Raw genomic sequence first — 23,035 nt, 5'->3', positions numbered from 1 at the left:
AAAGTAGTAAAAGTTGCAATCTTAAGTAGTGAGAGAAAAAACTACCGTGGAACTCCAGGCTTGGAGACTTGATCTGGCTCCCAATCAATTGGCTGAAACAGACTTCTGCTAATGTTGATTCCTCCGGCTGGAAAATTCCTAGACAATTATGTGTATGATTGAGAATCAGAAATCCAAGCCCCATGAAAATAACATAAAAATGGAGGCTGTGCACTTTGAATTTACTCTAATTCTCAGTGTTTTGGCTCTAGTTTCATGGTCCAATATCCACCAGTAGGAGGCATTATCTGAACATGATTGGGAAATATTCATTCCTAGGGAATGACATTGTTTCCTTATCTGGCTGAATTCAGCCTGAGAAGGAGGACTGTTGTTTCTAAGGAAGAAAGAGCTCCACCCTCAGCTGCTGCCACAGCTGCTCTGCCAATGAATAAGAGCAAAGCGTTTTCCCTCTTTGTGTATCTCCAACATGGATGCTTTTCGGGGGGTTTTAAAATTCTTCCTTAACCAGAAAACTGCTATTGGCTACAGCTTCCTGGCTCTGCTGACGGTGGGAAGTGAGCGTCTCTTCTCACTCGTGGCTTTTAAGTGCCCCTGCAGCACTGCGAATCTGGTCTATGGGCTGGTTTTCCTCTTTGCTCCTGCCTGGGTGTTACTGATCCTGGGATTCTTTCTGAACAACCGGTCGTGGAGACTCTTCACAGGCTGCTGTGTGAATCCCAGGAAAATCTTCCCCAGAGGCCACAGCTGCCGCTTCTTCTATGTCCTTGGCCAGATCACTCTGAGTTCATTGGTGGCTCCAGTGATGTGGCTTTCTGTGGCTTTGCTCAATGGCACTTTTTATGAATGTGCCATGAGCGGGACGAAAAGTTCAAGACTCCTGGGACTGATTTGCAAGGGCAAGCCCAAAGAGTGCTGGGAAGAACTTTACAAAGTATCTTGTGGCAAGACCAGCATGACACCCACAGACAATGAAGAATTGAAACTGTCCCTGCAAGCCCAGTCTCAGGTAAGAGAGGACAAACTCGCCTTTCTCTCCCAGCATGAGCCTGAAGTATTCTCTCTGTTCTCCTGTCAGCCGGGGCTATGTCTGAATCCTGCTAGAACATTTTGAAACTAAATGCAAAATGCAACATGATGCAGCATTAAGACAATCTCGGGAAAAGCTTTTTAGAGGTTAGATGGCTCAATAAAATTGCTGATTGGATTGTTTTTTCCATTTCCAAAAAGAAAATATCTTCTGGGTTATGCATCTGTAAATACTTAAGTACTTTAAAACAATCTCTCTGGGTTGACTTTGCAAATAATGCATGACACTAACTCATAACCGACTGTTAATGGCAGAGCTGTAATCAGAAATTTCTGCCTTCTATCAATTATTTATTTGCAAACTTGTTTCTTAGAAACACACATACAAACAATATTCATCTATTAAAATATAGACAAACCAAATGAGCTAATACTTTTCAAAGTTGCATGTAATATAATAAGTGTAGGGCTTGCCTTGAATGATTTCTGGCAACTGCTATATCTATGTATAAACGTTGTCAAGATTGAGAAGAATTTCCCATATAAAATAGGACTTGGCAGTCTTTAAATAGCCTTCAGTGAAAAGGGACCATATTCTCTAGGGAGATTATGTCTTTTTGTGCTGTACAGCTAAAAAAGTTCTTACATTACTTTAGAGGCTCAAGATATGGGGCATTGTTTTATTTAACAGAAGGAAATCATAGTTTTACCTAAGTGATGCAAGGAAGTAGCTTGTCCTCCTTCCAGACACATAAGCACAAATCCAGATGTGAAGCCTTGCCCCTGCCTCAGGAAAAGACTGAATTCCTACTTGTGAGTAGTAGGAATTGCATTCCCCAAACCAAACAAGCAATAAGAGTAGATAAACAGATCCACAATTTGTCAGGAATGCTATTTGTTTCAGAATAAATGCACTGAAAATCGTATAATTATATTTTCAACAACGACTTGCCTTTACGACAACACGTCAAGGCAAAGTCTGTTTTTTTAAAAAATTTTTTTATTGAGGTATAATTGACATCAAAGTTTGTTTTTAAAATCACACATTCCAAAGCTGGATGGCAGTGTAGTCATAGTCTTTTCATAAACTGATAAACCTAAAAATGACCCCAAAGAAAATCTTATGTTTAATGTACGAAGAGCATCTTAGATAAAAACATGCCAGGCTCCCAAATGTCTTCCCTCTTTTGTTGAAGGAAGGTATTAATTACGAATGTTATGATACAATGAGTGATTTATGGTTTATGTCCTCAGGGTCCAGGCTCCATTCAGTTAGTGCCAGATCCAAACACTTATCACTGCGTGAGCTTTTCTTCTCTAAACACAGGCATAAGGAAATGGTGCACATCCTGTCACAGCTCAGCCTGGGCACACTGACCTGTTTACTCCTCGGCAGAATGAGAAGGACCTGGGGCTGATTCCTAGGGGAGGATGCATGAGGGATGTGGACAAAGGGAGCTGTGTCCATAGAAGGTGCTGAGCACAGCGGTTCAGACAGGCAGGAACAGCAAACAGTCCAGACCAATAGTTGAGTGTGTGGGTGGGGGTGGAAAAAGTGCCCCATCCATGGGTGGGGCAGAGAAACAAGAACTCCTGCTGGGTGGCTCTCTGTTCTTAAGGAAGGTAGAATAAAGTAGTGGCAAGAACTTGGCCCTTGGGTTGGCTAGCCTTGGGTTTGAATCCTGACTCTACCACTTAACAGCTATGTGACCTAGAGCTAGTGGTTTGACTTCTCTGAGCCCTGGTTTCCTCTCGTTGGGTTATAACACCTACCTTGGAGAGTTGTTGGAAGGTTTAGAGATAATGGACATAAATGGGCATAAAGCTGCTGGCACATGTTAAGTGTTCTAAATTCTAAATTGATGAGACAATTGAGAGAAGATACTCAGGCAGAATGCTACAAAATTGAGAGCTATTTATGGCTGGTGTGGGAGCATCTACCATGTCTAGTTAGATTCTGGGCATTATGAATTGGAGAAGAACAAGAGGGCTCAGTGCTTAGCACTCAAGTGAGAGTGAAGCAATGCTAAGGTTATGCAATGTGGGGTCATGAAAATGGGGGTAAGAGAGGTCTGAAACTGATCAAATAGATCATAACTCAAGCAGAATGGCTCAGATGTTGTGGTGAGATGGCCTACTGGTCCACAAGATGCCCAGCTGTGGGGAAAGAGGAAGGTAGAGGATGAAGAAAAGAGGACGTTCTGAGGTAGCCAACCACAAGTGATTCAAAGTAAATATGAGGACTTCCGTTCATTAATCATAATGATAGAAAGGTACTATGAGCTCAGTAACACTTTCACATAAACATATATACATTTGAAAAATAGCAGCATGTGATAATAGCTAACACTGAAAGCATGTGTGTGTCCAGCATCACCTCATTTTAATCTCCAAAATTACCCTCTGACGTGTGTAACCCCCATTTTACAATTGAGGAAACTGAGGCACAGACAACACCCATAGTAAGGGGAAAGTTGCGCTAATCCAGGGTTGGCTTCATGTGGAGTCTGAGACCCTTCACAACAACTGCACAGTCTGAGCCAGAGTTTAGGAACCACCGATTCAAAGCATTGGAGCTTATCTATGGTTCTGTTATTACAGTCTGAATGGGTTCCTTTGAAGACGACTGTTTCTATTTTCAGACAGGCCTATCAGCTGAGAAATACTAATGGTCATTTAACTAAAATGCCAAGAGAAACTTTGAAAAAGCTCTGTTGGTTGTCCCACTATGAAATTAATTCCCACTGTGAAAAATATAATTAGAACAACAAAAAGTTTAGAGGATAAGTTGAGCTATTTAGACTTCTGTTTTTAAAATTCAGAAAAAAAATCCCAGCGGAACCACGTGTATTCACAGAGGTATTTGTTTTTTCCAATTACCCAAATTCAGAACCTATAAATCTGAAGGTAATTTTTTTCTCAGTTTTCATTCAGCCTTTAAATTCTTATAACTTCAGTTTCGTTATTGTATTATGTCTGTCTCGCTGTATTATGAATAATGAGTAACGATATTTCTCTCAGAGAGGGTCTGCTATTCTCTGCAAACAAAGTAACATGGGAAAAATCAGTGACTAGACATGTATATGCAGTTACCAATGCCTGAAAACACCTGGCTAAAGAAGTAGCCATTTGCTCAAATGACCACATTTACTCATGCAGAGGAATTCCTTCCTCTGATAGCTAATACCACTTGAGCAAATGACCAATATTTGGATAATCTATACTTCTTGCTCTTTTGCATTTACCTGCCTTCTGGATATTTCTTTGCATACCAGCAATGGTGGGTAGCATAGAGATTACAGATTAGGTAAACCCTAATTTTATTTTGACTGTTAAAAACGTGTTTTTAAAAAATTAAGATGAAGTATTTCAACTGAATATGGCAATGACTGTGGCATTAATTTAGCCAACCCTTCCCAATAACACCGTCTGGCTCCCTGAGAAGTGACTTTGCTTTTACATGTCCTCATTGTTTCTTTCTTTCTAAGATTCTAGGATGGTGCCTGATCTGTTCAGCATCCTTCTTCTCTCTGCTCACCACTTGTTATGCTCGCTGCCGATCTAAAGTTAGCTACCTTCAGCTGAATTTTTGGAAGACGTATGCACAAAAGGAAAAGGAACATTTGGAAAATATGTTCCTGGAGTATGCCAACGAGCTGAGTGAGAGAAACCTTAAATGCTTTTTTGAAAACAAGAGGCCAGATGTCTTCCCCATGCCCACCTTTGCGGCCTGGGAGGCTGCTTCTGAGCTGCATTCTTTCCACCCAAGCCGGCAACACTACAGCACCCTCCATAAGGTGGTGGAGGATGGGCTGGAGCTGAGCCCTGAGGATGATGAGACCTCGATGGCCCTTGTGGGTACCGCCCACAATGTGTAGTTCACCCATCATCACTGACTCACAGTGTCCAAGGATATACTCATTCTGATATCTTCCTACTGCATCAACAGCAACCTGTATATCTCTGTTTTCTCACAGTTAGTGTTTCTTTATGAGACAATAACACAAAGTGAAGCAGTTTTGCAGCTCCCAAGTGCAGATGGTGTCAGGATGTGTTCAAACTGATGCTGAGTGACTGACTGGTCAAGGATGATGACAAAGGTGCTTTCCCATCTGTTGGGGATTGGGCCAGCTGCTTCAAGTTCTAAGATTTTATGATTCGACAGTGAGACTCATGCAAGAGGGTCTGCCACTCTCTGTAAATATTGATGATGGCATCTGGGGACAGAAGCAGTGACTTGTGAGTGAGTCAACATAGACTCTTGTACATGGTGAGATCTGTGGTGTAGTCAGAAGGAGTCCTTGTCCTGTAAATCTATCCTATCGCCTTTCAAGGATTCTGCCATTTGAAATTCATTCCCTTGGAATCTGAAGATATCTGTTCTCAACAATAACCAATTGAAAGGACACGGTTCCTAAAATTCAGAGCTTTTCATACGTTTTCTCTGTGTACTGAAAGAATGTCTCTACAGGCAGGGCTATATTACGATTTGTGTGGGTCCTAGGCACTTTTGCCTTCATGGACCCCTTTCTATATTAAAAAATACACACACGTGTGCATGCACACACATATATTTATAACTGTATTGATATAAAGACAAATATTTTAATATTACATATTAAAACATTTTCTTCAGCATAAAGTTCATTTATTTCCTTCTGATTTTAAAATAAATTAAAAATGTTTTGTGGGAGTCTGCAAGTATCATGGGGCCTAGGCACAGTCGCTACTGTGCTGAATGGGTAAGTCGGCCCTGCCTGGAGGTCTGGGGAAACTGTTCAAAGCAGTGATGGTATAAAACTGTTTTGTAGTTTTACATTTATAAGAGATAATGCAAATTTTGCATCCTACTATGTAATATATCTACGTTAGTTTAAATATATATATACACACATACATATATATATATATACACATATATACATTTTTTTAAATTCCCCCTAAATCTCTGAGTGGAATTGATGCTTCAGGAAGAGGCACCATGTTTTATGCTCTGGCTCACACCTTATATCACTGGGGGTCCTGGTCTCTTATTTTGAAAATCCTGGGGATTAACTCCTTATTGCCATGGAACATCATGGAAAACTGGGTGTGGAGGACCCTATAGGTTTAAGACCTGGATCATATCCTTGTGAACTTGAAGGTGCAGGGTCAGATGTGTGTATGTAGGTGGAAGGGTAGGAAGTGGGGGCTGTGAGGTTGCAATACTTGAAATACTATTTGGGTTGTAAACACGATGTGTGATAAATGTTTAACAACTGGCTTTCAAAAAAAAAAACCCTAGTTTGAAGTCACTGCCAATTTCCATGATGTAATTCTAAGTTACCAAGGTGATGTCACTGAATGCAGGGTTAGGAAGAAATGTTAACCATGGCTCTCTTGAGCCAGTATGAGCTTTCAAGGAAGGTTTTACAGGTAGTATGTTTTTGCGTTTACATTGATTCTAGCCAAACCAACTTCAGTGCATCTGGGTTTCACTTTAATAAAACCTAACAGTGGTAAATTAAGTATGGCTCAATGGGTCCAATTGAGAGAGGGAGTCATTCCCCTCTCCTTGAAGCTGGCTTTAACAAACCAACAGAACATAGCAAAGTGAAGCCAGATTGTAGAAGTATTTCAGCCCATGCCTTGGTCTCTGGCAATGCTCTACCTGGTGGAAGCCAGCCACCATGTAAGAAATCCAATTATCTTGAGAGCTCCAAGCTCTGAAGAAGTCCAACCCAGCCAAGTGGAGAGACAGAGAGAGAGAGAGAAGGAGAGAGAGAGAGAGAGAGTCCTGGCTAGCCCCAACTGTTCCGGTCTGGCTTAGGTGCCAGACATGTGAGTGAAGAACATTCTGGACATTCCAGCCTCAGTAGACACAACATGGAGAAGAACCAAGGAACCCAACCAACAGCCAGAACAAAGGCTCCAGATCTATGGTCCTAGTGAAGCCACTCCAGCCATCCAGACTTTTGAGCCACTCCATCTGAGGCCGCAGACATTGTAGAGCAGTCCCCACTATGTCCTGTCCAAATCCCTGACCCAGAAAATCATGAGCTTAAATAAATGTTTGTTGTTTCAAGCCACCAAATTGGGAGGCACTATGAAGCAATAGATAGCCTGAACACTAATACATGAGAATCAGAATTTATTAAAGGAGAGAAATTAGAGGCAAATTGGATTTATACACAGATTTATATGAAGATTGCCCCTATGCATAGGCTTTTCCTTAATAATTTTTTTCCTCTAGATTCCAGTTAGCAGTATAGCCTCTATGAAATGATTTGAAAGATGCTGAAGTAGGTACCTCTCCAAAATGACTCCACCAAAGCCTGAGATTCATTTCTAATTATTTCTGGTTAAACTTGGTTTAAAAGGAACACACTGCTATGGGTTAAATTTTGTTTAAAAGAAAATTTTACTGAGAGGGGTAGCATTATTTGTCATTAAGACCTAGAAAAAAATGAGAGTGGAGGATACAGGACAGGCTGGCCTTGAGTATGTTAGAGAGAGACTGGGCTTCTAATCCAGCTCCTCAGTGTTGTCTTCAGATCGTCAGCATCAGCATCTTGAGGGAGCTTGTTAGAAATGCAGAATCACACCCCATCCCAGACTTTTGAATCAAGTTTCCAGTCTACAAGATCTTAGGTGATTCCTATGTAACTTAAATTTTAGAAGTGCTAAAGCACTGGTTCTCAAACTTTAGCTTATGTCAAAATCATCTGGAGGGCTTGTTAAAGCGTAGATTGCTGAGCGTCAGAGTGTCCAACTTGGTAGGTCTGGGATGAGGCAAGAGAATTTGCATTTTTACAAGTTCTCAGATGAGGCTGATGCTGGTGGTCCAGAGATCACATCTTGAGAACAACCGCTCTACAGCACGAAGCAGGCCAAGCCGGGGAGGACAGGAAGACAGGGCCCACTCTGAATCAGACATCTTTGGTATGTTGTTGTCAACCTGTATGAGAACACAGGGTGCCTTTCCATTTATTTTCCATTTATTCAAGGCTACCTTTGTCCTTTAGGAATATTTTAAAGTCTTCCTCACGTAAGTTCCGCAAGTTTCGTGTATTTGTAGGTATTCTTCTTTGCTGCTCTTGTAAATGGTTTCTTTTATCCATTATACGTTCTAAGTGATGGTTATTTGAGTACATGAAAAAGCTATTGCTTTATGCATATCAATTTTATACCTCTCTACTCATCTTTTATTATTTTATTCTTTGTAGAGCTTTTCAGAATTAGAAAATAACCATTTTTACAACCCACAACGACATAATAAATCCAGACAATAGATAATGAATTCTAAACTACTAGGTGAAAGCATGATGGGGTGAGGACCACGGAACCTGAAGCCACTTATCTATCTCAGCATTCCTAGAAATGGGACAACCAGGTATCTTGTGTCTCCTAATGCGATGCAATGCAAGAATAAGTACACAGAACTACTTGTGAGATATTTGTTTCCTAAAAAATTAAATCTGAATCTAATCAAGTATTTAGATCTAACTATTAGTTTACAGGAAATACAGGCCACAGAAAACAAGTTAATTAGCACTATGAAGTGAATTTAGCATATAGGACATTCTATTTGACATATGACCCAGTTTTCCACAGACCAATGACATAAAAAAAAGGAGAATAAAAGAGATATGATGACCAGAAGCAACATATGGGCCTTATTTGTTTCCTGTTTTAAACAACTGAATGTAACAAGATATCTTTGAGATATTTAGGGAAACATGAATGGGTATTAAAAGGGAATTAGATGATTTCAGGAAATTATTCATTTTGTTATGTGTGATAATAACATGGTGGTTTATGTTTTTTTAAAAAGTCTTTACAGTTAGAGATGCATATTGAAATATTTGTATGTGAATTACCATAATGTCTGGAATTTTCTTTAACGTGCTTTGCACAAAAAAGAGGAGAGCTGAAAGATGAACCAAGATTGGCAAAATATTGAAACTTATTGAAGCTGGATAGTAGATGAATGGGATTTATTATATATTCTCTTTACATTTATATATGTTTGAAAAATTTCATAACAGTTTTGCAATGAAAGAAATTATATGTTCACCTCATTTCTTTTGTTGAAATTTTGTCAATCAATTTCTGCTTGTCTGGAGTTTACCCTCTAGTATCATTTTCAGAAAAGGTTCTCAGGAATACTATTTCCTGAATTCTTTCATATTCAAGCTATTGGCCTGTGCTATACTTGAAGGGCAGGTTAGCTGGTTCACATTTTCTACAAATTAAGTGTTAATATATCTCTATATTTTAAGTGTTACTCCATTGTCTTTTGTCACTGAATGTTGCTAAGGAAAAATCTGATTCCTTCCTGATTTATTACTAACGTGATGTTTTTCCCTATATTCTCACAGGATTCTTTCTTTATCTTTAAAGTACAATAACATTACTAAATATGCCTTCACTTAGGTCTTTTTTAAATCAATTTTTCCTGCTACAAGTTGTACTCTTTCATTACGGAGAAATATTTTCTTTTGAATCAAGAAAATGGAGTTTGTGAGTTTCCCCTTATTCTCCTTGTAGCTCTATATGATTTTCAAGAAACCTTATAGTTTTGGATTCAGAACTAAGCCACTGCTATGTTCCTATTGGAATTTCATTAATTTAATAACAGTTTTAAAAAACTAAGTTAATCTGTGGTCTTGATACATGTTTCACTTATTCCTACTCTCTCCTTCCATTTTGCTGTCCCACGCAACCAGAATAGACTCAACACTTGACTTTTTGACATTTGTAGCCCCTCACCTGTGAGGTAAGTAGCAAGGAGCAGTGGATCTGTATACGCATCTCTTATGTGGCAGCTGCAAGGATGAAGATTTTTCTCTTGTGTGTGGTTGCTGCCTTGATTGTTATCATATATTCAACCCAACCCCATCATTGCCCAAAGTTCCCAAGGGAGCCTAGACTGCCCTGAGGAGCTGACACAAGGGAGGATCTGGCTCCAGTTCTAATCATTTATAGCCATGGCTTCTGACTGAGCCTTAGTGAAGCCCAAAATGTGTGCTGAGACATAAAGAGATTTTAAGAGAGGCACAAGGGAAAGCTGAGCTGCCAACGCTGGTGCTTGAGTACAGAGGCTAACCCCGGAAAGAGGCCTACATTACTTGTAGGCCAGGCAGGTGTCAGTGGCTTTGGACTTATACCTGTTTGAGTAAGATTTTGTTCAAGACCGTCAGGTTAGTTTAATCCCTTTTGGGGATTCAAACATACTTATTACAAATGTAAAATGTCATATTTGAGTCTCGAAGGAAATCTACTTTTAGGCAGCTTCAAATAATGTTTTCAACATTCAGTTGTTAAAATTGAGTTACGCAGAAAGAACACTTGCCTAGCTGTAAGAGAGAGCCTATTCTAAATTTTGCTCTTCCGCTAAGGAGGAAAGGCAGAATTAACATTTAGTGATAACCTATTATGTGCACTTTACATATAATTTATATTTAAAATTTCACAAGCATACTGGGAAAGAGGTATTACTGTTTCTATTTTTATGAATAATACTAAAGTTCAAACGGTTAGGGTTAAGCTACAGGTAGGAGATAGAGCCTAAATTTGGACCTGAATTTGTCTTAGTCCTAACTTCTACTGCATAAATCCTGCCTCACGTTGGTGTATTCTTAAGTATTCACTTAACCTTTAAAAGTATGTTTTCTTGTGTAAAATTAGAGTGTTGGATTAGTACATCTCAGAGTTTCTTTCAACTCTGTCGTCCTAAATCTTACAGCCAGTAGAACGTGAATTCCCAGTCAATTGGCTTCTTGGTGTCCTCCTGGGAATTGATGTCTATCTCCAAGTTTCCTGGCCTCTGTGTGGCCGCCTGGCCTCTTTCCCACCCTGCACAGCTTTTTTCACCTTGGATTTCTAGATATTTGGGACAGTTATGCTCAAACTAGGCTTAGTTCACTATATCAGTAAGGTCAACTTCTCATTTTACTTCCTTAGATAAAAATGACAATTGATAGAGAAGGAATTTTCAGCATTGGAAAGTTTGTAAAAGATTTAGAATAGTCCCCAAACTTTAATTTTTATCTTTTAGAGCCCGTCTTTCTGTCAGTCCTTATGACTAGCTATCTTTTCATAGTTTCAGATTTTCTGATCTTACAGCCACACCCATGCCAGAGAAAAATCTTGAAAAGTTTTACATTGTAATGAAAACTGAGATTAAAATGGGGAAAATGAATTAATTAATTCACCTAATCACATTCTCTAGATCATTTCAAGGAATAGGATTAAGTAAGAAAAGTATGAACTCAGGTGATATTAAGTAATTTTGCTTAAAAATAATATCCGGAAATATATGCATCCTTGTGCAAAGTACTTAACCTGTAAAATGGTTACTAGTCGCATTGTAACAACATTTTATTCCTAGATTTTAACATAAAGGGATGTGCTTCTGCAATAATAATGGTTGCTGATGGTATCAACAGAACAAAATTATTTTTCCCAAAGGTTTTGTTGGTATTTGCATCATGGGAGGAAATATGAGGGATAGTAATCAGTGTTTTAAAAAGGTTTGTTCCTTAAACAATTGGCTAACTATGAGTGGGTTTCACTGACCTTTTATATGAAGTAAAACAGTTAAGGAAATATACAGTTACAAACTAGTGTTTGATCAATTTCCATCTTCTGTGGGGTGAATGTCCTGGAAGACACAATTCTTTCCCTACCTCTTCCCCAAGAGATAAGCTAGTCATCCCAACCACTGGTGGGGTGAGCTTTGTTTCAGTCAAGACTATTCTTTATTATGTCTCTCTAGTGTTTCCCACTTTTTTTCAATGACATTTTATTTTACTTGTAACACTCCTAAGAGATAAAATGAGAGGTAACTCTGGAAGAATTTGGACTGGGGGTCTGGAGGAGTGGCAGCCCTCATACGCACCTTGCCTCCACAGCAATCACCCTAGAGTGCCAAGGAACACAGTTTGAAAACCCTTGCTCTAAATCAGTGCATGCCCATTAGGATCACTTGGGGAGCATTTAAAAAGCTCTGATGCCTAGGCCCTAATCCCAGAGACCGTGATTTAATTGGTCAAATGTAGGGCCTGGGCAGGATGGTTTTTTTGGAAATCTCCAGGTGATTCTACAGAGCAGTAAGGATTGCATCACTGAGAGGTCAGGGCAAGTCTGGACAAAATCTTACTTCTGACATGACCTAAGAATCACACCAAGCAGGGATGACCCAGATTGAGGCTGGCCTTCCCGATGTGTCTACAAATCCTTAGGCCCAGCTAGATCTTGCTTTAGCCTTTGGGGTTTCGTCTCCCAGAGTATTTCCTCAATAGTTTTCATCTCCTGGTAAGGAATTTCATTGTAAATGTTTACATTAATGAAATGCTCCCAACTCTATTGCTATTTTCAAGCTATACACTTAGGTGTGTGTCATAAGCCAGTCTCTTGTGAGCGTCATCTAAATAAGTTAAGCAATAGAAATAAAACAAAGAATCTCCAAAGGAAAGTGAGGACAGTCTAGATTTTCATGTGCTGAGATATTTGGAAGATTGAAAACTCCCCCTGGAATATCTTTGGTAATAGTGCCAAGGAGACAAGATGCCTAGATAAAGCCAGATTTCCTATGCGACCTGATCATAAACGAAAGTGGAAGACGAAGTTTCATAAGTAAGGTGAGAAAACTTGCAGAATTTACTGAGAATTGAGCCTTAAGAGATACTTCTCTGTAACTAAAGAAAAAATAATGTTACACAAATGTAGTCAAAATAAAATTTTAAGGGTAATTTTCCTGCAAGTGCCTTGCCTTCATATTGGAACTCTGCCATGAGTAATTGATGTGGTCTTCCGGGTTAGACCTAATCAGTCTGCAGAATCCACAGATCTTGTGGCTATGCACACATGCTGTTGCACAAAGAAGACTTGCTACGCTTTTCTTCTTTCACGCTTCCCAGAGGTACAAAGGGGACTAGATCAACTGTGTGGGTGTTTATATAAGGCAGTTCTTGCCTACTCAGTGGGGAGAATTAAGCCTAAATGATTATGTTTGTTTAAACAAGTTTCTTATTTTTAATAACATCTGTGCCATATTTCTAGCCCAAATGGTAAGAATTCTCAAAATATTTTATGGGTTCCTTTTGCTGTTAATATTCATCATTTTTTAAATATTGAGATTTTTATGACTATAAAGGGTTTTTCTTTCCTTTTAATTTTTCCACTCCCTTTTTCCCTGCTCAAAAATCTTACTAAGGAGGAAAATGGCCTGACATTCAGCTAACTGTGAAGCCAGCCTTCTCTGGAATGCTGTGTGGTGTTGTGCTGTGACTTGCATGGAATTCGATCCCTGTTTATCAAGGGCTCCCACTTATTTTAATGTATGTTGGAAAAAGTAGAAAAAAAGTAAAGCCATTCAATAGCACTTTACCACCAAATTGTGAGTTAGCCTTTGAAAAATAGTAATTAATGGCAAAGAAAGATGTTCTATTTAAGCTTCATCTAATTGGCTTCCATTGCTCAGTTGAGGGATGAAAGGAAGCAGTAATCGTAGGAAGGAGTTGAGAATGAGGCACATATGGTGCTGGAATCTACCTCTGCCTGCACTGTGCTGGGAACTGCTCTCTGCGACCTGGTCTTCTGTTGCCTCCTAGTTAGCTGCAAATCCTTCAGATTAATGACTGAGTCTTTCACTTGGCTTCTCCCCACCCCTTCAGCTCCCTGCACGAATCATGTGGTAAGGAACGTCTGACTCACAAACCCAACCTGGACTCTGAAGACTCTACCATTCTAGTCTCTCCATTTCCCGCTTCAATCTTTTGTGTCGGGGTAGGAAGCACATACAATAATGGCTGAATCCTCAAACATCTTTTCATAAATTATTTCAGTGTAAAACAGTGGCAAGAAACCTAAATATTTTACTACCTTTGTAACTAAAAGAGTCACAACTGTTGGCTGTCTGATGTGGGTGAAATAAGTGGTAGCCCTCCTGCAGCCTCTCCTCCCTCCCCGCCCTGCACTGTTGGGATTTCCTGACAGGATATCTTGGGTATAGCATTGAGTTGCCTGAGCTGGAGTACATTTGAGCTAAATGGAAATTGCCCTCCCTCAGTATCTATGTGGGGAGCACGGAGCCTCCTCTCCACGTTTCAGAAGACAGAAGGCTGAGCCAGGGCGTGTTATCATCTGGTGATGCTGACCACTAGGCAGTGGCAGTAATGTGCTCCCAGCCCTGATAAGGTGAAAGCAGCATGAACGAGGCAACTTTTGAGAGGATCATCAGCCAAAACCGGTCCTCCACATCAGTGAGAGATTTTAACAAATGGCAAGGGTTGCCTAGTAATAAAAAGCTTCCAGGTCTCCCTCTGTTTTATGCCGTTCAGGCTGCATTTCTTAGTCTATCCCTTAGAGTAAGTTGTATGTAAGACGGAGAGGTGTGTCAGTCTGTGTGCACGTGGGGGGTGAGAGTGGAGGCAACTTTAAAATTGAGATTTAAATTTTCATCCTCGTAAAAGAAAGAACATTCAAAGGACAGAAAGAAGCCTCCCCATTTTGTACATAGAATTACAATGTCAACAGAATTCAAGTGCTGTGCATTGCACTGGGTGCATTACATTTAGGCTTAAACCCAGAATTGTGAATTATGGTGACTTTTAAGGAAAGTATTTCTTTTAAAAATGTACAATTAAAAAAATTGTTTAGAAAATGAAGGAAGTCAAATATAAACAGAAAAAAAGAAATGAGGGAAAGTAAACCACAGAAGTATAAGGAACAAAACTGTTTTGTTTTTAAGAAGAAACCCCTAAGATATGCTGTCTCCGACTTGAATGGCCAGGTTCAAGTTCATTTCACCTGGCAGTTTTCTTATTCACATAAAAAAATCAGGTCATCACTGGTAACATTCTTTGAAAAAACACAGAATGACAAGAGAAAGGACTGAAAAAAAATTTAGAAAAAGAGAAACAAAAATAAAGGCTCCATATGATTAGAGGAAAAGAACAAACTTTTATGATTGATTCCTTTATAAGAAATTCAAAAGAAAACCTAATACCGTCTATTGTTGTACAAAACCATTTTTCCTGGGAGAATTTGGTTATCTCCCTTCCACTGAACGTCCCTGAGTTTACTGTTCTGAGAAACGTCTGCCCCACTCTTGTCAATGGTCTAAAATATTTACTTTCAAAGAACAACGCAGTTTCACTTGGACTACTTCTTAAGGGAAACATTTTTTTTGAAAGGTTTGCTTACTTGATTATTATCTGCAAAATATATAAGAATGACAATTCTTTCTATTTCAATACCTTATAGATAGCATGCTAAATGGAGTCTGCTACACTATTGTATATACAAATTCTAGCCTCTGGGGCAAAGGAAAGCAAACACCAGCATCAGTAAGATGAATAAAGTGAGCAGCAGGTTCACAGGTACAGTAAGACTCAAATTCCTGTTACTAATTTCCTAGACTGGAAGAACAGGGTCTTTGCCAATGACTTTGCCCCATTTTGGGAAGTCTCAGAATGTTTTTCATACCCAAATCCCCTTCCTGAGGGATTCCCTATGATGGGCCGGCTCTGTATCTCATTCCCCTGCTGTTCTGGCCAGAGACAATGGACTAGGACGGGCTTTGGAGAGCCCAGGCCGTCAGTACCTAGTTTGGCTACAGGCCTGGAAGTGGCCTAACCTGAAAGCTTTACCCAACAGAGGGTTAGTGATTGACTGACAGGTTGGAGACTCTCTTTCTGGAACTTTGAATATGAGACACACAGAGTCACAGTTTGGATGATTGGGCAGAAGACAAAAAAATACCCAGAGAAAAGAGAGTAAGCGGAAGCTAGGAGGCAGCAAAAACCATGGGGCAGCAGGATCACTGAGTTGGAGAGAAGATAAAGGAGCATAGAAAGATATTAGCAGGCAGCTGCAAGAGCAAAGTAAGCAGAGGATAGCTAAGTCACCAAAATGGTGGAGGTCTGAAGTAGGGAACCACTAACGCCTGCTACCCAGATGACAGGATAGACTGAAGGATTTTCAATTTCTGTTCTTCCATGAGGCCTAGCTGTTGAGTCACAGATATCCTTACCTTAAACCCCCATGACCTGACGTAATCCAAATGCCAGCAACATAAAGGAGTCTACCTAACACAGTTTGGCTCCGTGATGAATTTTAGGATACATTTCAAATATTTTTCATAATAAATGGAAATGATTTATTTAAATGATCAATTTTATCTCTAATTAGCTTCTCCTAATAATAAAATTTTTATCATAAATGTGTTTGGAAAGCATGAAATATATTCTTGTGTAACTAGGCAGATGTTTTTAGATCTTAGATCAGAGAGAGGTACAATTGCATTTTTTATTTGTCCTTATAATAAACTAAAAGAGATACATGCCTGTTAAGTAAGTTAAATGTAATATCTAATCATTTGATTACCTATTTGATGCTTGCATTTTGTGATCACAATTGACATTAATATAGTAAGAATGAATCTCCTTCTTATCCTGAAACATTCTACACTCATATAAATAGTGGAAAAAAATAAACGTTTCAATAAAATTATCAAGATGAATTCACTTTCTATTATTTAATGAGAATAAGCTATTTTCCTGTCCAGGATCCTATTGCAGTACAAATCTTGCTATTGCGAATTTTTTATTGTGAGCAACTAGACACTTTTGGAGCACTGGATTTTCAGTGTAATAAATATTACTTGAAATAAGGGGGCTTCCGCAGGCGGTGAGAATTAGGGTAGGAAGGGATGGGTAGGACTCTTTAACTTGAAGATGAATGTGGACCGCTGCCCTCTTGTGGACAGAATAGGAGGAGCAACGGAGTGTAGACGTGTGAAAAGATCTTCAAATATTTTCTAAATTCACTTCAACAATATTTAATGAATGTCTACAACAGGCTGGTTTGCCATGGCACGGTGGGCCAAATGCCAAGAATGCCTGAAATTATCCCTCCCTTTGAAAAGCTTACAGACATGATGGGGAAATGAAATTGCCCAGAAATGAAAGATAACTTCACTGGATAATACAATAAAGGATCAAATCAAACAAAGTTTATGTGCGTTGCCATAACTCAAGAACATTCTATATTATTTCCGTTCTTTGTAAAACACTTTTGCTCTAGTTAGATGGAAAATAGAAATATATACAAAAGAAGCTGGTCATACCAAATTCTTGGAAGATCAACAGGCACAGAACACGGTAAAATTGTATTTCACAGACTGATTAAAACATTAAACTAAAATGCAGATTTAGGTAGCTCCACTTTCATCATAAAGATGTTCTAAGTAAGGTTAATCATGAGTTTCTTTACCTTTTCAAGGTTGTTCTGTCATGTTCCCTTACTCCTCTCGACCCTGCAACTCCTGCTTTCTACAATGCAAACTAAGTTTCACCCTTTGGCAGATTAAGATACGGACATTTCAGAAAATGGACGTGGTTGATTTAAAGCCTGTGACACCCTTACATGAGCTGTAAGTCTAAGCCCCCAGTTCCCGCTGTACCTTTCCCTGGGTGGCAGCTTCAGCGCCAATCTGCCATTGTGCCTTGCATCTGGCCAGCCGTATTCTGTGGTTCTTGGCCCATAATGTCACTTAATAGCACTTCTAACAGTAATAAAATAGAGTAGATTTGATAGTTAGGAGAGAGAGAATATAGATTTGGTTATAGAGAAATTCGTAGGAAAAGAGGCAGTGGTCCTATTTAATAAATTTCAGTGTTTAACAGAAAGTCGTTATTTCAGAAGAAAAGTTTGCATATTGAAAATTGTGCTCTTCAGTCTATTTTGCACCTCCAGTTGCAGGAAGTTGACACCACCCTGAGGACACCACCCTATTCAAACCACACTGCTGAGAAAATAAGGCAGCTTCCCTTGCCACATCTCCCTTCCACCAGCCAACTAGAGTGGCACTTAGAGGTGAGAACAGTTCCTGTGTAGGCAAGCAGTTTGGATAGGGTCAAATATGAGGCCACCAAAGTAACAAATGGCCATAGAAATGTAAGTAACAATCACGATGGCTTCTTGCTTGTGGGCTGGTTGTCAGATGGATTATTGCCCCTCAGCTCCAAACCCACTCTTCAGTGCTTTGCTTGTGATGCTGGAGGTAGATCTTGCAAACATTTCTCCTCTGCCTGTAGAAGATTCTGTAGGGGCACAGTGGGAGGAAAAGGGGCTTCTCTTCCTGGTTCTAGTGTGCCTTTTCTTGGTTTACTCCTGCTGGAAACGGTGACTGGCAGTGCATGGGATACCTAGTGGCACTTCCTTCCCAGCTGGCTAGTTCTGGCCCATGGTTCTATCACTGCCAGCCTTAGCCCACTTATACCCCAGTGGGGGTTTCCTGCTTACCAGTTTTGATTCATAATCCCCTGCCCACCAGCCTGAGCCTGGCAACCCAGAGGCCTTTTGCACCACCCGTGGGCTATAATCACATGTCTCCAAAGACGTTTGAGCCCCAGCCTTAGGAAGAGGGACCCCTTTCAAAATGTGTTCCTTCTTTGGGTATTCCCTCTTGGCACTAGAGTATTCTTTAGCATTTTTATCGTTACTTAGTAGCTAGTCCCCTGTAAATAGTTAATAATGTTTTATATTGAGCCTTCCTTGTTGAAATGATTGTGTGGTTTCTATCTCCTGACTGGGCCCTCACTGATTCACCTGCCAAGCAGTGGCACACTCTTCTGAAAATGTCTAATAAAGTCAGACTACTATGTCCCTGTTGAAGTATTAAATCAGTGCTTCTGAGTACTGGTATATATGCAACCTGTATTGGAGACTGCAATTTTACCACCATTTTTTATTTGTCACCATTCTAAAGGGACTCAAGAGTTTTAGGCTTCCAAATATTTGAAGTATTTGTATAGCTTCAGGCATGGCAGTTTTGTGCTTTCAGATCAGAGGCAGGACAAAAGAAATATGACCAGTATGATTTGCTGGAGTCCTTCTGGAATCAACTCTAATCTTAAATGGACCACTTTATTGAAATATAAAGGATTCATCCAGTAAAAAAAAAATTTCCTCTGCCATTTAGATTCCTCTATGGATTATATGCCTAAATCTTTGCCCTGGAATTTATGTTTACAACAGTCACCATTTAGATTTCCTTCCCTGATTTAGGTATCCTCGTTTATATTGCCTCCTGTGAATATTTCCTTTTAATTATTTCACCGATTTTATATCACTCACCCCCCAAAAATCATCACTCATATTATGTAATTTAATTAAGGTGAAATTTCAATTTATGCTATTAATAGGAAAAGATCTCATTTTTGCTTTCCAGATTTCCCGACAAGTACAATATATTGGGTTCCAATTTTTTAATCTAAAGATCAGAATCTAAGTTTTACAAGTCTTTTTATATTTTCGTACATTTTATATATTTTCCTCTCTAAAAATTTCATCTTACTTTGACAATACCAATAATGTGATGTTTATATTGAAAAATTATAAATTCCCTCAATACCCCTCAGAGCAGCCATCATAATGACATCGACCTGACAGTAAAAAGCTTTCCCAGCTGTGATGAACAGCTTGTGTCACGCCAAGCAGTTGTAAACACTATTGTAACTAGAAGGTGTGGATGCTCTGAGCGAGGACTTGGAGGCTACACTCAGCACACTCAGCTATTTACGATTATAGTTCCATGTCCAGATTTTATCTAGGGAAAGCAATACCTGAAAATCAGGAGAACTACAGCTGAAAAAATTCTCATCTGACATAGATGGAAACTGATGTTCAGTGAGGCTAAATGACTTGCTTAGGGTCACACAGTTGGAATGTGGCTGAGTAGGATGTGGACTCTTATCTTTTAATCTCTACTACACCAGACTTGGTTAGACTATTGCTCTAAATCTGATGAGGATCAGAGCTCCTTGTGTTTAAATTACTTTTAAAAGGCAACACTATAATATTTCCTGTCAAGCCTAACCTTTATGATCATTTTGATTTAAATGATCAAGTTTATCTCTAATTATCTTCTCCTAATAACAAAACTTCGATCATCAATGTGTTTAGAAACCATGAAATATATGGAAATATATGAAATATATTTCATGAAAATCATGAAATATATATTCATATCTCCTTATAACTAAGGAGATGTTTTTTAGACCTTAGACCAGAAAGAGGTAGCATTGTATTTTCTACTCATACTTATAATAAACTGAAAGAGATTTATGCCTCTTAAGTTACAGCTAAACTTTCCAATATTTCATTACTATAACTAAAAACTGCTATGGTACCTCCACTGAAGATTCCACATTTTCATCTTTCTCAGAACAATGATCATAATAGGAGAAAATCTTCAAAGCTGTATATATATATATATTCCTGGTGAGGAAGATTGGCCTTGAGCTAACATCTGTGCCAATTTTCCTCTATTTTGCATATGCGACGCCATCACAGCATGGCTCGATGAGCAGTGTGTAGGTTCACACCCGGGATCCGAACCTATGAACCCTGGGCAGCCAAAGCAGAGTGCATAAACTCAACCACTATGCCCCTGCGCTGGCCCCTAAAGGTATATTTTAAAGAAACAATTTTTGGAAAAAGCACTGGAATAAGGTCAGAAGAATTGAATTCCAGGCTGGCTTTTCTTACTATGTGTCTGCGGTGATGTCATCTAAGGCTCAATTACCTCATCAGTAAAATGGGGCTAATGGTAGATGCCCTTTTTACTTCACAAGGCTCTTGCAAGGGAAAAACAGATAATAGGTGGGAATTACTTTGAGCTTTTCTGAAGAAAGGCTCTGTATTACTAAAGTTTTTCAATATCATGTTGTAATGGTGCTGACAATTATGATAAATTATATGTCTTATTTAAAATTTGTAGTTATACTTTGAGGCAAACACAAAAAGTAGACTTGTATATGAAAAAAATCACATTTAAATAATGGATACATTTTAATGTTGCAGGAAGATGACTTTAGAATTAGCCGGTCATCTCTTTTTTATATAAAATGTAAGGGTGACTAAAATTTTTTGATCGATGATTTGGCCTCTGTCATGGAATTTCTTTTCGGACCACTAGATGGCGCAATTTGAGGTCTAAAGCCTGTCAAAAGGATTTGTCAGAAGCCTAGTGATAGAGTGACCTCCCCTTTGGAAAAAGCAAAGTGAGGAAAATAGAGAGAGGGAAATATTAATACCTGAAGTAAGAAAATTGCCCCCTTCCAGAGGCAGAGTGTAGAGCACAGCATAAGGTCAGGAGACCTGTGCCTACATGCAGTCTCTCACTAACTGGCTCTTAGAGGACTCACTTCACTCCTCTGGGCAAGAGTTTCTTCATCTAGTCAGTTCTCTTCAAACGCATCTTCTTTTTCTCTTTCTCTCTCTTTCCTTCTCTGGAACCAGGACAGAGATCATGAGTTCTGTGGAAGCCACAGTGGATAGGTATGTAGGTAGGTACTCGAGAAGGATGATAATGGTGTTCTGTATAAGCACGTGGTCTGAGAGGGCAGCCAAACAAAGGTCACAACCATTAGGTTCTGCTCCTGATTCTGCAGTGCTTCACGAGCAGCATGTGGCCATGGTAAACTTCCTCTGACCTCGCCCCACTTCTCTATGAAACCGACTCTGTAACATTTGACACCTGCCTTCTCTGAGATGAGTTTACAAGGATTAATGAGATAATGCTCTTGAAGGCCAGACCTTTCCATGAAAGCATCAGTGAGTGACTACGTAACTAAAGTCTGACCCTTCATCTGTCTTAAAATGCTCTTGAATTGGGTGACATCATTCCCACATGTAAAAGATCATTTTGCTGGAGAAGGGAAAATGATTAAGAGAGGCCTTTGAAGGAAAGTGCAAAGACCAGGACACAACCCCTCCACACAAGAGATGGGTGAGGGTGATGACATATTCTCTTCATTGGTAAGAAGAAATCTTGCATGGGAGTGGAAATGGATCTTTTCCAAGATCACTGAGGACAGGAGGAGCAGACAAGAACTTATATGACATCAGAAAGTCAAAAAGACATGAAAAATTTAGAGAAGAGGTATTTGGAAAATGGATTTTATGCACGTTTTCAGTTTTATATTAAACAGACCTGTTTCTTTTAAGCTTTTTTTATTGTGATAAGAACACTTACCATGAGATCTACCCTGTTAACAAATTTTTAAGTGTACAGTACATTATGGTTGACTATAGGTACAATGTTGTACAACAGACCTCTAGAGCTCATTCATCTTGCTTGATTGAAACTTTATGTCCATTGATTAGTAACTGCCCATATCCCCTTCCCCCAGACCCTGGCAACCACCATTCCACTCTTGGATTCTATGAATTTGACTATTTCAGATATCTCATATAAGTGGAATCATGCAGTATTTGTCCTTCTGTGACAGGCTTCAACCATGTTGTTGCATATTGCAGAATTTCCTTCTTTTTAAAGACTAAATACTATGCCACGTATATACCACATTTTCTTTATCCATTCATCTGTTAATAGACTTTAGGTTGTTTCCACATCTTGGCAATTGTGAAAATGTTGCAATGAATATAGGAGCGGTAATATCTGTTTGAGATCCTGATTTTAATTCTTTTGGATAAATACCCAGAAGTGGGATTGATAGATCATATGGTAGTTCTATTTTTAATTTTTTGAGAAACTTCTATACTGTTTTCCATGGTGGCTGCACCATTTTACATTCCCACCAACAGCATGCAAGGGTTCCAATTTCTCCACATCCTCACCAACACTTGTCCTTTTTTTATAATAGAAATCTTGACAGGTGTGAGGTGATGTCTTATTGTGGTTTTGGTTTTCATTTCCCTGATTAGTGACTTGAGCATTTTTTCATATACTGGTTGGCCATTTGCAAGTCTTCTTTGCAGAAATATCTATTCAAGTCCTCAGGCTATTTCTTAATAGGGTTATTAGGTGTTTTTTTTTTTTTTTACTAGAGTTATAGGAGTTCCTTATATATTTTGGAGATTAACCCCTCATCAGATATATGGTTTGCAAATATTTTCTCCCATTCCATAGGTTGCCTTTTTACTCTGTTCATTGTTTACCATGCAGAAGCTTTTTAGTTTAATGTAATCCCTCTTGCTTATTTTGTCTTTG

The 23,035-nt window shown here is 39.1% G+C and overlaps 2 protein-coding genes across 2 annotated transcripts in view; one reads left to right on the top strand and one right to left on the bottom strand.

Moving 5' to 3' along the window:
- TRAPPC3L (trafficking protein particle complex subunit 3L) overlaps positions 1-23,035 on the bottom strand; it is a 37,133-nt gene that overhangs the window by 5,429 nt on the left and 8,669 nt on the right. The window lies entirely within an intron of this gene.
- Positions 470-5,816, top strand: CALHM5 (calcium homeostasis modulator family member 5). Its single transcript, XM_058566405.1, has 2 exons — positions 470-1,009; positions 4,518-5,816. The coding sequence occupies exons 1-2, from the start codon at positions 470-472 to the stop codon at positions 4,905-4,907; spliced, it is 930 nt and encodes a 309-aa protein (XP_058422388.1). The 3' UTR covers positions 4,908-5,816.

Source organism: Diceros bicornis, chromosome 23 (assembly GCF_020826845.1).
Source record: "Diceros bicornis minor isolate mBicDic1 chromosome 23, mDicBic1.mat.cur, whole genome shotgun sequence".
NCBI classification, from domain to species: Eukaryota; Metazoa; Chordata; class Mammalia; order Perissodactyla; family Rhinocerotidae; genus Diceros; species Diceros bicornis.
This window is presented reverse-complemented; position numbering and strand designations above follow the sequence as displayed.